A 15,273-nucleotide genomic window follows, 5' to 3' on the forward strand; every position below is an offset into this window, starting at 1 on the left:
TGGGTTAAATTTTTACATTTACCCTTGTTTTCCGAAAATACCCTTTTAAGGCTATTTTTCTAAATTTGCCCTTGAATGTTTGAGCTTAAATTAAAATCCTTTAAATAGACTAATCATGAACTTCTCTATTTAAACGTAATATATAATATAATGTTTCTTAACTATGAGTATAATATGTAATTAGCATTTAAACACATTTGTCACAAAGTTACTCGTAACTTACGTATTATGCAACACATCACTAAAATTGATTACAAATGTTAATATTCTTAATCTTCATAGTAATCTTAAACGTCGAGTAGGATTGAGATCGGTTATAACCCTATTTCGAGTTAATCGAGTTGGTTAGCTTGACCTAATAACAAAATGTCAACTCGCGAACTGACCTGAATTTAAATCAATCCAACCCAAACTAGAAAAAAAAAAAAAAAAAAAAAAAAAAAAAAAAAAAAANCCACATTTTATGCTTTGAATTGTTGGGTTCTCGAGCCAGATGAACATCCCTACAAAAGATTCCATTTGTATTCTTACGATTTATTTTTTAAAATATTTAAATTTAAAAAAAATCATTTTATCCATTTTTATCATAAAGTTTTAATTTCATAAAATTAGACTTTACCAAATTTGATGTGTAATGCTTTTTTCTAACTATTTTTTTAATTGAATACTTATCTAAATCTTAAAATTAAAACTTTTCTAAAAAGTTTATGGTATAAATGGATATAATAATAATTTGTTTTTTTTTCTTTACATTTTTTTAGTAATGTACTAAAATTTTCTCCTTCTACCTTTTATGAAAACATGCCATAATAAATCATTTTTATTTTTTTATTATGATTTTCATCAATATAGAAAATTTAAAATTTTAACTAAATTTTAGAAGAATGACCAAAATACCATCCTAATTTTCATCGTTTATAAAAATGACCAAAATACCCTCCTAATTTTCATTGTTTATAAAAATGACCAAAATACCTCGCACTACCTTGCTCGTTGGCGACCACTGTCACTACACCGAGCAACATTAATCCAACGATAACTCCAACGATAACTCCAGCAACCAACTCCAGTGCAACTTTGACGACCACCTCATTGTTATATCATCTTAAATACAAATTTAAAGTTAATATAAATTCACGTTGAAAACACATTTTTTTTATTAAAAAAATATGTACCTAAACACTTGTGCCTTGATTATAAAAGGGTTATATGAAAATTGTGAAATCCTACATCGGTTGGAGAGATGAGCGAACAATTTCTTGTTGGTGTGAAATCCTCCCTCTCTCCCTAGTAAACGCGCTTTAAAACATTGAGAGAAAGCTAAAAACAGAAAGCCTAAAAAGGACAATATCTCCAAATGGTGGGTTTGGGCTGATACCATGCATTGAGCTGTGTGTTGGTATTTCCATGAAGCTAATAGTGGTGGGGTTGGACTGTTATGTACCCAACCGACATTTCTAATGAGGTGTGAAAACCTTTTCGGTTAGTCAAAGAATATACGTTAAAAAAATATGCATGCAATAATAACCTCATACCATTTATACTTGATAGTGATATAACTCTGTGTCCACGCATTTGAAGCACTACTATAAATAGCCATATCACTAAATTAAATTAAATAAAGGGATAACAATCTCCCTCTCAAACCCCACCAAGTGAGTGGAGAGTGAGAATAAGGGTTTGTTTGAGGAGGAGGGAATCGTCAAGGAATCCATCATCAACATTCCAACAATAATTCAAGGTTTGCAAAACATGTCCCCCAACATATCAATGTCTTTTCTGACCAAACACACACACACACACACCAACATTTGATGTAACTCTTGTTGTTTTGTTCATGTTTTTATCAATTTGGGGTTTGAGTTAGTTCGTGGTTGGAGAGAGAGATTATTATTATGAGATGGTGATGATGATGAAAGGAGTATCAAGAGGAGGAAGGTTTTGGAAGAGTGGCTTCATTTGTGGAGTGGTGGCTGTGGCTGCCATGTTTGGATCATGGCTTTGGTTGACAAGTTCGTTTGATGCTCCTCTAAGGATACTCGTGGATACAGATGTTGATACCGATGATGTTACTGCTCTCTTGTATCTTCTCAAGCAACCTTCTTCCCTCTTTCATCTTCAGGTAATTTATTTGAACTTATAACTCTTAGAACCAGACGTGATATTAACACGAAAGGTTACATGCTTGTCTTTTATTGTTTTTTGTTTAGATTAGCTTAAAACCCTAATTAATTTTTTGTTTTCTCATAATTCCTCGTTACTTTCTCTCTTTTCTTTCCATTTATGATCTATCTTATCTTCAAACCCTTAATGATTTTAATTTAGAATATAGTATTGCTTTTAAAATATATGTAATATAATTCTAGCTTGAGGTAGAACTCTTTATATGACCCGAGAACCTAACTAAATCGACCTACCCAACCCAGATTATAAAAGTTGGGTTGGCTGCGATTTTTTTCGATTTGGGTTGTGTTGAATTTTTAGAAAATCGAAAATTCAAGTCGATTCATATATTGATTTTTTTTTTGTTAGGTCAACCCAACTAACCCGAATTTAGGGTTACAACTCAATCTAACCCTATTTTACTTCTATGATTATTATGAAGATTAAGAATATTTGACTATTGTAACTGATGTTAGTGATGCATTATGACTTATGAATGTGTGATATTTGAGTTTTACAATATTTTAGTTATTGATGTAATATGCTGTGATGTCCCACGTTGGTTGGAGAGAAGAACAAAGCACCATTTATAAGGGTGTGAAAACCTTACCCTAGTAGACGTTTTATAAAGCCTTGAGGGGAAGCTCGAAAGGGAAAGCCCAAAGAGGACAATATCTACTAGCGATAGATCTGAGTCGTTAAATAGCATTTTCTTAAACAATTTTAAAAAAACTCTATTTGAGTTGCTCGGGTCACCAACTCAACCAAACCGAAATTTCAAGTTTGTCCAAAAGATTTTTTGTTTTAAGAGACACGGAAAAATAGTAGTAAGGGTATCCTTGTAATTATTACAAGTTAGATTTATGGTGAGATCAAACAAAAACCCTATTGAAAATTTAACAAAATTAGAAAAACAAAATTTAAAAAAGAAAAAAAAAAGAAAATTAGAAAAAGAAAAGTATATGTAATAAGTATTAATTTTTTTAATAGGCAATAACTATAAATGGGAATGGATGGAGCAACGGTGGACATGCAGTGAACCACCTATACGACATGTTGTTCATGATGGGGCGAGACGACATCCCAATTGGTGTCGGCGGAGAGGGCGGCATTTCCCCTAACGCTACTATTTCCGCCCATGTCGGTGGCTACCTGCCACTTATTGATCAGGTAATTCCATGCCCCTCTATTTTATTTTTTTTTTTCACGAATTTATTTAATTTAATTAATTTCCAATCGCGTATGATTTAAGATTATAAGGTTAAATTAAGTTTGAATAAAGGTTAATAAAAAATATTTTTGAAGAGCACTGAAACTGAAATGGCGTCGTGGTTGAACAGGGCGTGTCGACGGCGGGGCAATGTAGATACAGACAAGCGATTCCAGTGGGAGAGAAAGGACGCCTCTATGCCGATACCAATTTTGGTTTACGCAGAGCCTTTCTTCCTCAGGTATTGCCTCTTTTTCTTTCTTCTTTTTCGATTCAATATACTGTCGCAATGGCAGCCTCTGGCTCATTTCAATTGGATTTTCACCTATTTTACCCCATTTTCCACTTCGAAAGTACTTGGAGTTCATCTTTCAGCCTGGACTTGTGTTTCTTTTTCCATGAATTTTAAATATTGGAGATTACTTTAAGGGAACAATATCTGCTAGTGGTGTGTTGTGGATTATTGGGAGAGGAGTCTCACATCGGCTAATCAAGGGATTGATCATGGGTTTATAAAGTAAGGAATACATCTCCATTTGTATAAGGCTTTTTGGAGAAGCCGAAAGAAAAAACCATGAGAGCTTACGCTCAAAGTGGACAATAACATACCATTGTGGAGCGTCGTTATTCCTAACATGGTGGGCTTTGGCTGTTACAAGTGGTATAGAGCCAGTCACTGGGCGGTATGCCGCGAGGATGCTGGCCCCCAAGGGGGGTGGATTGTGAGATCCCACTCGGTTAGAGAGGGGAACGAAACATTTCTTATAAGGATGTGGAAACCACTCCCTCGTTTTAAAAATCGTGAGGCTGACAGCGACACGTAGTGGGCCAAAGCAGACAATATTTGCTAGTGATGGGCTTGAGCCATTACAGATGGTATCAGAGTCAGTCACCGAGTGGTGTGCCAGCGAGGATGCTGGCCCCCAAGGGGGGTGGATTGTGAGATCCTACGTTGGTTGGAGAGGGGAATGAAACATTTCTTATAAGGGTGTGGAAACCTCTCCCTAACATGCGCGTTTTAAAAACCGTGAGGCTGACAGTGATACGTAACGGGTCAAAGCGGATGATATCTACTAGTGGTGGGCTTGGGCTATTACATTCCTGGTCTCTATATGTTAAATCTCGGATAAAGATATGTGCATCACTTTGGACAAAACCAAGAGGAGCAATGTCTTGAAGTTCGTAGGAAATTGAAAATAAGCCTAAAAATAGTAAAATAGTAATTTGGATGAACTTGGTCGTTTCTTTTAATATGTTGATAATTGACAGGGTAAGAGGAGATATATTCCTATGAAACAACCAACTGCACAGCAAGTGATGAAAGATGCAATCTCTGCAGGGCCTACTACAGTTTTTGTAATGGGAGCTCATACAAACTTGGCTATATTTCTTATGACAAATCCTCATTTGAAGAAAAATATAAAGCATATATATGCCATGGGGGGTGCTATTAGACAAACTTGCTCACCTAATGCTGATAAATCTCATGGGAAGACATGCAACAATATTGGGAACTTGTGGCCTCCAAATGCAAATCCATATGCTGAGTTCAATATATTTGGAGACCCTTTTGCTGCCTATACGGTAATTTCTACTTACTGTTGTTATAAGTTGATTATTAACTTTCTAATCTATGAAACAATCGATATATGATGAATAATATGCGTCAAATGTTCTAAATCATTTGCATTAGAAATTTTGAAAAGTTATGGACCTCTCATATGAAACCTTCTCTCTTTGTTTTTCGTTCTTTTTGTTTATCGTGTATCCTTCTGCTAGTGGAGTTTTGGTGTGTTTGGGAGTGTTTTGATAATATGTTTGAGTGCTTTGCTATCCATCACTTGAGCTAAAAGTACTCTATAAGTGCTTGTAGTTTAAGGTGTTGTTGACTATTTTATTTATAATATACTTTTATTGTGAGATCCCGCCTCGGTTGGAGAGGGGAATGAAGTATTCTTTGTAAGGGTGTGGAAAGCTCTCCCTAGCAGACGCGTTTTAAATTTGTGAGGCTGATGACGATACGTAAAAGGTCAAAGCGGATAATATCTGCTAGCGGTGGCTTGGGCTGTTACAAATGGTATTAGAGCCAGTCATCGGATGGTGCGAGGCACTGGTCGGAGTAGGGTTAGACCCTCTCCATAGTTGATACATTTTAAAACCGTGAGGCTGAAGGCGATACGTAATGGGCCAAAACAGACAATATCTACTAGCGGTGGGCTTGGGTCGTTATAAATTGTATTAAAGACAAACACCGGGCAGTGTGCCAACGAGGACGTTGGGTCCCCAAGGGGGTTGGATTGTGAGATCCCACATCGGTTGGAGAGGGGAATGAAACATTCCTTATAAGGGTGTGGAAACTTCTCCCTAGCAAACGCGTTTTAAAACCGTGAGGTTGATGACGATACGTAACGGGCAAAAGTGGACAATACCTGTTAGCGGTGGCCTTGGGCTATTACAAATGGTATTAGAGCCAGACACCGGTTGGTGGGCCCCTAAGGGGGGTGGATTGTGAGATCCCACATTGATTGGAGAGGGGAATGAAACATTTCTTATAAGGGTGTGAAAACTTCTCCTTAGCAAACACGTTTTAAAACCGTGAGGCTAACGGCGATACATAACGGGCCAAAGCGGACAACATCCGCTAATGGTGGGCTTGGATTGTTACATTTATATTACTTCCTAATATGAAATTTCTAGTGAGAAAATGCTTTGGGCCAGGAAAAAGCACATTTAGCATGATTAAAAGCTCCCAAACATATCCATATGTTCTTTTGTGTAATTTTGGAATCTGCATCTGATATTAGTGTTGCTTCTTCGAGAAACAGGTGCTACATTCTGGAATTCCTGTTACTGTTGTTCCTCTAGACGCAACAAGTACAATTCCTGTGGATAAGAAAGTATATTTGGCATTTGAACAGAGACAAAACACATATGAGGCTAAATATTGTTTCCAGTCCTTGAAAATGGCTCATGATACTTGGTCCGGCGGTGGATTTTTTGAAGTAATCATCCATAACTGATTCAATTCTCTTTCATTAAGAAAGATTCCATTTTACATGTTCATTGTAGTGACTTGGCATTTTCACAGATGTATTCGATGTGGGATTCTTTTATGGTTGGTGTAGCTTTGTCCCAAATGCTTAATCTGGACAGAGGGGGTGGAAATAATGCATATTCAAAGATGGAATATTTAAATATCACTATTGTTACGTCAAATGAACCGTATGGGATCTCCGATGGTTCAAATCCGCTCGTTGATGGTCGTTTAATCCCAAAATTTGGCGTCCAAAAGAATGGGGTGCACAGTGGCCATGTTCAGACAGGAATGCTAGATCCATTCTGCCTTGTTTCATCTGAGAAGGGCAAGTGTAAGGTATGTCCAAGAGACTATTCACATGTTTATTGATATAGACGGCTAGCTGGTTGCAAAGTTGATGAAGTCTAATGGCTGTATGTTTTTGTTGCTACCGAAGTTTCTTGTAAACGATTCTAAAACTTTAGTAGAAGCTTAAAGAGTTCCGTATGATGGTCATAGGATGGCTATACAAAGGAGGCAGAGGGCTCTGAATCTGTTGAAGTTCTGGTTGCTGTGTCGGCTAAGTCATCTCTCAACACCAACAACATAATTGATAAAGCGTTTTATTTAAGCTTCCTGGATGTAAGAGTAATATGGCAGCCTTTTGCCGTCGTTACATTTTCTACCTCATTTATTTTTTTTCAATGTAGACTTTGTTAGATGAACACGACTCTCCACAATGGTATGATATTGTCCACTTTGAGCATAAGCTCTCGTGGCTTTGCTTTGGGTATCCCCAAAAGGCCTCATACCAATGGAGAGAGTATTTTTTTATTATAAACCCATGATCATTCCCTAAATTAGTCGATGTGGGACTTTCATCATCCAACAGGCTTTACTTGGTAAAAAATGCAGGCTATAAATAGTCCTCGACAATCAGGGAGGTTTGATTTTAGAGCTCAGTTTCCTAAGTATAAGGAAGTACTATATAGACCAAAATTTGGGAAGAATTTGCTAGGAAAGCCAGTTATTTTTGACATGGATATGAGCACAGGAGATTTTCTTACTCTTCTCTATCTCTTGAAGACACCGGTTGAAATCATCGATCTAAAGGTATGGTGTTATTTTGCTTTTAGTTTTCTGAAATCTATTACTGTGGCTTTTGTGAGATCCCATATCGGTTGGGGAAGAGAACGAAGCATTCTTTATAAGGGTGTGGAAACCTCTCCCTAGCAAACGTTTTTTAACAACCTTGAGGTGAATCCTGGAAGGGAAAGCCTAAATAGAACAATATCTGCTAGCGGTGGTTTTGAGTCGTTACAAATGGTATCAGAGCTAGACATCGGGCGATGTGCCAGCGAGGAAGTTGCACCCTTAAGGGGGTGGACACGAGGTAGTGTGCCAGCAAGGACGTTGGGCCTCGAAGGGGGTGTATTGGGGTGCTCACATCAATTACAGAAGGGAACAAGTACTAGCGAGGACGCTGGGCTCGAAGGGGGGTGGATTATGAGATCCCACATCGATTGGGGAGGAGAACGAAGCNTATCCCCAAAAGGCCTCATACCAATGGAGAGAGTATTTTTTTATTATAAACCCATGATCATTCCCTAAATTAGTCGATGTGGGACTTTCATCATCCAACAGGCTTTACTTGGTAAAAAATGCAGGCTATAAATAGTCCTCGACAATCAGGGAGGTTTGATTTTAGAGCTCAGTTTCCTAAGTATAAGGAAGTACTATATAGACCAAAATTTGGGAAGAATTTGCTAGGAAAGCCAGTTATTTTTGACATGGATATGAGCACAGGAGATTTTCTTACTCTTCTCTATCTCTTGAAGACACCGGTTGAAATCATCGATCTAAAGGTATGGTGTTATTTTGCTTTTAGTTTTCTGAAATCTATTACTGTGGCTTTTGTGAGATCCCATATCGGTTGGGGAAGAGAACGAAGCATTCTTTATAAGGGTGTGGAAACCTCTCCCTAGCAAACGTTTTTTAACAACCTTGAGGTGAATCCTGGAAGGGAAAGCCTAAATAGAACAATATCTGCTAGCGGTGGTTTTGAGTCGTTACAAATGGTATCAGAGCTAGACATCGGGCGATGTGCCAGCGAGGAAGTTGCACCCTTAAGGGGGTGGACACGAGGTAGTGTGCCAGCAAGGACGTTGGGCCTCGAAGGGGGTGTATTGGGGTGCTCACATCAATTACAGAAGGGAACAAGTACTAGCGAGGACGCTGGGCTCGAAGGGGGGTGGATTATGAGATCCCACATCGATTGGGGAGGAGAACGAAGCATTCTTTATAAGGATGTGGAAACCTCTCCCTAGCAGACGAGTATTGAAAACCTTGAGGGGAATCCTGGAAGGGAGAGGCCAAAGAGAGCAATATCTGCTAGCCGTGGTCTTGGGCTGTTACAAATGGTATTAGAGCTAGAACCAGGCGATGTCCAGCGAGGACACTCCGCCCCGAATGGGGTGGATACGAGGCAGTATACCAGCAAGGACACTGGACCCCGAACCCAAAGATGGATGGATTGGGGGCCCACATTGATTGCAAAAGGGAACAAATGCCAGCGAGGACGCTGGGGCCTGAAAGGAGGTGGATTGTTAGATCCCATCGGTCGGAGAGGAGAACGAAACATTATTTATAAGGGTGTGAAAACCTNGGCTTTACTTGGTAAAAAATGCAGGCTATAAATAGTCCTCGACAATCAGGGAGGTTTGATTTTAGAGCTCAGTTTCCTAAGTATAAGGAAGTACTATATAGACCAAAATTTGGGAAGAATTTGCTAGGAAAGCCAGTTATTTTTGACATGGATATGAGCACAGGAGATTTTCTTACTCTTCTCTATCTCTTGAAGACACCGGTTGAAATCATCGATCTAAAGGTATGGTGTTATTTTGCTTTTAGTTTTCTGAAATCTATTACTGTGGCTTTTGTGAGATCCCATATCGGTTGGGGAAGAGAACGAAGCATTCTTTATAAGGGTGTGGAAACCTCTCCCTAGCAAACGTTTTTTAACAACCTTGAGGTGAATCCTGGAAGGGAAAGCCTAAATAGAACAATATCTGCTAGCGGTGGTTTTGAGTCGTTACAAATGGTATCAGAGCTAGACATCGGGCGATGTGCCAGCGAGGAAGTTGCACCCTTAAGGGGGTGGACACGAGGTAGTGTGCCAGCAAGGACGTTGGGCCTCGAAGGGGGTGTATTGGGGTGCTCACATCAATTACAGAAGGGAACAAGTACTAGCGAGGACGCTGGGCTCGAAGGGGGGTGGATTATGAGATCCCACATCGATTGGGGAGGAGAACGAAGCATTCTTTATAAGGATGTGGAAACCTCTCCCTAGCAGACGAGTATTGAAAACCTTGAGGGGAATCCTGGAAGGGAGAGGCCAAAGAGAGCAATATCTGCTAGCCGTGGTCTTGGGCTGTTACAAATGGTATTAGAGCTAGAACCAGGCGATGTCCAGCGAGGACACTCCGCCCCGAATGGGGTGGATACGAGGCAGTATACCAGCAAGGACACTGGACCCCGAACCCAAAGATGGATGGATTGGGGGCCCACATTGATTGCAAAAGGGAACAAATGCCAGCGAGGACGCTGGGGCCTGAAAGGAGGTGGATTGTTAGATCCCATCGGTCGGAGAGGAGAACGAAACATTATTTATAAGGGTGTGAAAACCTCTCCCTAGTAGACACGTTTTAAAAATCTTGATGGGAATCCTAGAAGGTAAAGTCCAAAGAGAACAATATCTGCTGGCGGTGATCTACTAAGGCATGAAAGTTTCTCTTTCTTTTGTTCTTTTAACATATCATTTTACAGGGAATAATAATTAGCCCAAATGGATGGGCCACGGCTGCAACAATAGACGTCGTATATGATGTATTACATATGATGGGTCGTGACGACATTTCAGTTGGTCTCGGCGATGTATTTGCTATTGGAGAAGCACATCCATCATTTCCTTCTATTGGAGACTGCAAGTATATCAAGGCCATTCCTCATGGTAGCGGTGGGTTCTTGGACTCCGATACACTTTATGGATTCGCTCGAGACTTGCCTCGTAGTCCTAGAAGGTATCTTTTTTTCGAATGCATTTATCTTCATATAAGATCTCCTCATGATTTGGTATTGGAAGAACTGGGTGTGAAAGTATGAGTTTGGCAAGGCTTTTGGGAGAGTAATGCTAGTTAAAGAGCACTTTTCAAAGATTTCATGGTGTTTGGTTAAATAGAAAGTGATTCTAAAAGTTCTATAAACATTTTAGATCATTTTAAAGTGATTTTATAGGAAAAATGCTTAAAATCGTCCTAACTTACCATAAATTTTATTTGACAAAATAGCTTGAATGTCTCACAATCCTGCATGTTGAGGACTTGAGGTGGAGGGCTTTCCCTCCTGGGCTTCCCCTCAAGGTTTTTAAAATCCGTCTTTTAGGTAAAGGTTTCCACACTCTTATAAAAAATGCTTCGTGCTTCTCCTCCCCAACCAAAGTTGGATCTCACAATCCACCCCCTTCGGGGCCTAGCGTCCTTGTTGGCACTCATTCCCTTCTCCAATCGGTGTGGGATCCCCAATCCACCCACCTTCGGTGCTCAGTGTCCTTGTTGGCACACCACCTCGTGTTCAACCCCTTTGGGGCTTAGCCTCCTCGCTAGCACATCACCTGGTGTCTAGCTCTGATACCATTTGTAACAGCCCCAAGTCCACCGCTAGCGGATATTGTCATCTTTGAGTTTTCCCTTTTGGGCTTCTCCTCAAGGATTTTAAAACGCCTCTACTAGGGAAAGGTTTCCACATCCTTATAAAGAATACTTCCTTCTTCTCCCTAACCAATATGAGATCTCACAGGTAAAGACTCCAAAATCCTTGGTTCAATTGAATCAAAATATTAATGAATAGAAAATTTAGGTTCATCCATGGATGAGTGGAATGGGGGTCGATGGCATGACTAGGAAACAAAGTTACATCGGTCGACCATTGGGAATAGTTTTGATTTAAATGAAATTTAAATATGATGATTTTATCTGAAAAATCATTTGCTGTTGAGATCTTAATGGATGATATTACAGAGTCCTGTCTTCAAACACATGTAGCATTACACTGCACTAGAGATCAAATTATGGACAAAACCAAACTTTCATGTTTTTTTTTTTTTTTTTCCTTCAGATATACAGCTGAAAATTCAGTAAAGATTGGAGCATTTAGAGACACTGATCACCCTGTACTCAGACAAATGTCTGCTCTTGATGTTTGGAAAGATGTTGTACGATCTCTAGATCCGGGGGTGAAAATTACCGTTTTAACGAATGGACCTTTGACGAATCTCGCTCAAATTATACGTTCTAAAGCCATAAGCTCAAGGATTCAGGTAAACAACCGTAACCTTTCATTTATTGTATAGGCATATTATTTATCATCAAGGATTTATGATGTGGTGAAAGAAGATGAACTGCATAATGAAAACAATATTTTTGATCCTTTAGCATTAAGATCATTGCATTTCAGCATCCAACTTCAATGAATCCTACACCAATTGAGTGGAACGAAGCATTCCGTAGAAGAGTGTGAAAACCTCTCCCTAGTAGACGCGTTTTAAAACTGTGAGGCTGACAGTGATACGTAACGGGCTAAAACAGACAATATCTGCTAGCGGCGGGTTTGAGCTGTTACAAATGGTATTAGAGCCAGGTATCAAGCAATGTGCCAGCGAGGACGCTGGGCCTCCAAGGGGGGTGGATTGTGAAATCTCACATCAGTTGGAGAAGGGAACAGAACATTCCTTATAAGGGTGTGGAAACCTCTCCCTAGTAGACGCGTTCTAAAACCGTGAGGTTGACGGCGATACGTAACGGACTAAAGCGGACAATATTTGCTAATGGTGAGCTTGGGCTGTAATTCGAGGTGCTTGGACCCTTCCTAACTCTTGAGATCATTCAAGCCATTCACCAGAGCACTAAATCAATGCTTTCTTTCTTTGTCACTCCCTCTATTTATAACCAAATGCCACCCTACTATTTACTAATATACTCTTCTAATGCTCCTTGTTACCTTCTAAATGTCATTCCTGAAATATTGTTTCAATTATTTGTTGTTGCAGGAGGTATACATTACTGGAGGACATATAAGTTCTAGAGACAAGGGAAATGTGTTCACTATACCTTCAAATGAATATGCAGAATTCAACTTTTTTCTCGACCCGACGGCTGCAGAATTGGTTTTAGGCTCGGGATTGAACATCACACTTATCCCATTGAACACGCAACGAAACGTAAGTTCTTTCTCCAAGATCCTCGAAAAGTTGAAGCATGGAAACAGAACTCATGAAGCACGGTTCGCTCGACGTCTACTCTTCAGGCTGTATCGCCTTCAGCAGAAGTATCATCAGTACCATCATGTGGTAAAGTTACCTTAACTTGGATTATTCTATATAGAATCTGCTTTTGTTCCTTAAGTTTCTTCATCTGTGCTGGCTTTTGGTCATCATAGAGATTTTTCATGCTGAACATGAATTTATAATCCATCTGCATTCTAGGCTCTTTAGACATTGAATTTCCATCCTAGTTGAAAATTACAATCATTTTAGATCGAAGTCAAAGTAGGCTTGATAGCATTTTGGACTCGTTTGATCCTATATAGTTTTTAGTCTTTCGTTTTATAAAATTGTGTTTGTTTTCTCGTCATCTCTCTTGTGAGATCCCACTTCGGTTAGAGAGGGGAACGAAACATTCTTTATAAGAGTGTGGAAACCTCTCCCTAGCAGACGCGTTTTAAAAACCTTGATGGAAAGTCCCTCCGAAAGGGAAAGCCCAAAGAGGACAATATAGCGGTGGGCATGGACTGTTACAAATGGTATCAGAGCCAGACACTGGGCGATGTGCCAACGAGGAGGCTGAGCTTCGAAGGGGGGTGGATTGAGAGATCCCACATTGGTTGGAGAGGAAACGAAGCATAATGAGTGCCAGCGAGGACGCTGGGCCCTGAAGGGGGGTGGATTGTGAGATCCCACATCGGTTGGAGAGGGGAACAAAACATAACGAGTGCTAGCGAGGACGTTGAGCCCTGAAGGGGGGTGGATTATAAAACGGAACCTAGATTGTAACCGAACATTATTCTAAAAGACAAAATCATTATCAGTCGAGTCCTTAAAGTCATGAACTTTTGTGCAGGACATGTTCTTAGGAGAAGTGGTTGGGGCAGTGAGCTTAGGTGGAAGGCATCGGAATCTGAAGGAAGCATTCAGCATGAAGGCTGTAAAAGTAATCAGAGAGGGAGGTGAATCAAAAGTAGGGCAGACAATTATAGATGAGAAGGAAGGGAAGTGGGTGAGGGTTTTGGAGAGTGTTGAAGCACTTGCATTTTATGAACATCTTGCTAATGCATTGGCTGATCAAAACCAAACTGCTGTTATTGGAAGCTTTGAGGAACAGAAGGCTCTGTGGAGTGCCTGAGCCTTATAAAATGTATCTATATTCTTGGACAAGTGGTGAAATGTACCTTTGTTTTTGTCATAGGGGTAGAGTGGGAATTTTTCACGTTAGCTGAACCGAGACCGAGACGATTCTCTCTTCATTTTTGTTTTATAAAATCTCAATGCATTCTCTCTTGCATCTTGATAAGAATCACGATGTTCCAAATGGACCTATTGTCAAGAAGATTAAAAAAATGTCATGAAAATACAAAAATGTAAATTCAAGCCTAGATTCAAAAATATGTCATATGTCATGGAGATACAAAAATGTCAACAACAAAATTCAAACCGGCGGGGAGAGTTCAAACCTGTCGCTTTAGCCACTCAATCACATCAACATTTAGCCACTCAAGCACATTAACATTTGTTTGAAAGTATTATTTTTAATTTTATGTAACATTTGTTTGAAAGTATTATTTTTAATTTTATGTAAGGGTCAAATGGTCAATTTGACTTCTGTCTCTGGTGGAGATTTATAGAGATCCGGAATAAATCTCGACCACAAACGTCTTTTCTCTATCCACAATATGTTATGTAAAAATCAGATTTGTGGATGAATGTAATTCAGATCTCAAATTGAGACGTTTCCCTTCGAAATTCGAGCATCATATTTGCCATTTCTAAGTTAATCAGATTCGTGGATGAATGTAATTCAGATCCCAAATTGAGACGTTCCCCCTAGAAATCCGAGCATCATATTTGCCATTTCTAAGTTAATCAGATTCCTGAATGAATGAATGTAATTCAAATCTCAAATTGAGACATTCCCCTAGAAATCTGAGCATCTTATTTGCCATTTCTAAGTTGCAAGCCATTCTTGTGGTAGAATTGGACTCAAGTCTTGATCAAGTTTGATTGTGGAGTGACTCAATCTAGAACAAGGTTTTCAAATCTTGTTTCTAGATATTCGATCAATTTAATTCTAGCCTTTTATCTCTTGGTTTATGTGAATTTTGTATAAGAAAGTGTTAAGTACTTGAGTTCTTTGCTTCAACAAAAGCTTGGATCGTTGGGTTGAGGATTAGGGTTGACTTATCACGTCTAGTTTCTCATAGAGGAGCATGTCATCGAAGAGTTTACAACATTCATTTTTTAGCGCAAGCAAAGCAGGAGCTCGGATATTGTTACTATCAAGAGAGTTTGTAAGATCGCGACTAATCTGGAAAGGAACGAATGGGGTCTTCAACTAGGTTAAAGTCGTACGAGGTAGCCGTAGGAGAGAAGACAAAGACAAAGTGAAAGAACTCTTTTCAACAAAGAAGGCCAAAACCACACATGCAAGTTCGGTTGCATATGGTTTGTCCCTCGCCAACTTGGTGAAGCTACTTCGCTCCTGGCTCGTCGATCGAAAAAATAAGTGGAACCATGCTCGTATGACTGAATATACACGCCTACTATGGATTCCTCCGA

General features: G+C 39.5%; 1 protein-coding gene across 1 annotated transcript; it reads left to right on the forward strand.

Annotated features, from left to right (window-relative positions):
* The first annotated feature begins 1,641 nt into the window (after positions 1 to 1,641).
* LOC111792856 lies at positions 1,642 to 14,014 on the forward strand. Its single transcript, XM_023674458.1, has 13 exons — positions 1,642 to 1,741; positions 1,868 to 2,122; positions 3,154 to 3,333; positions 3,504 to 3,614; positions 4,643 to 4,957; positions 6,199 to 6,375; positions 6,462 to 6,746; positions 6,909 to 7,031; positions 7,305 to 7,502; positions 10,215 to 10,468; positions 11,562 to 11,763; positions 12,493 to 12,792; positions 13,562 to 14,014. Exons 2-13 carry the CDS (start codon positions 1,901 to 1,903, stop codon positions 13,841 to 13,843), a joined length of 2,649 nt encoding a protein of 882 aa, XP_023530226.1. The 5' UTR covers positions 1,642 to 1,741; positions 1,868 to 1,900; the 3' UTR covers positions 13,844 to 14,014.
* The last annotated feature ends 1,259 nt before the right edge of the window (positions 14,015 to 15,273 follow it).

Source organism: Cucurbita pepo, chromosome LG04 (genome assembly GCF_002806865.2).
Source record: "Cucurbita pepo subsp. pepo cultivar mu-cu-16 chromosome LG04, ASM280686v2, whole genome shotgun sequence".
NCBI classification, from domain to species: Eukaryota; Viridiplantae; Streptophyta; class Magnoliopsida; order Cucurbitales; family Cucurbitaceae; genus Cucurbita; species Cucurbita pepo.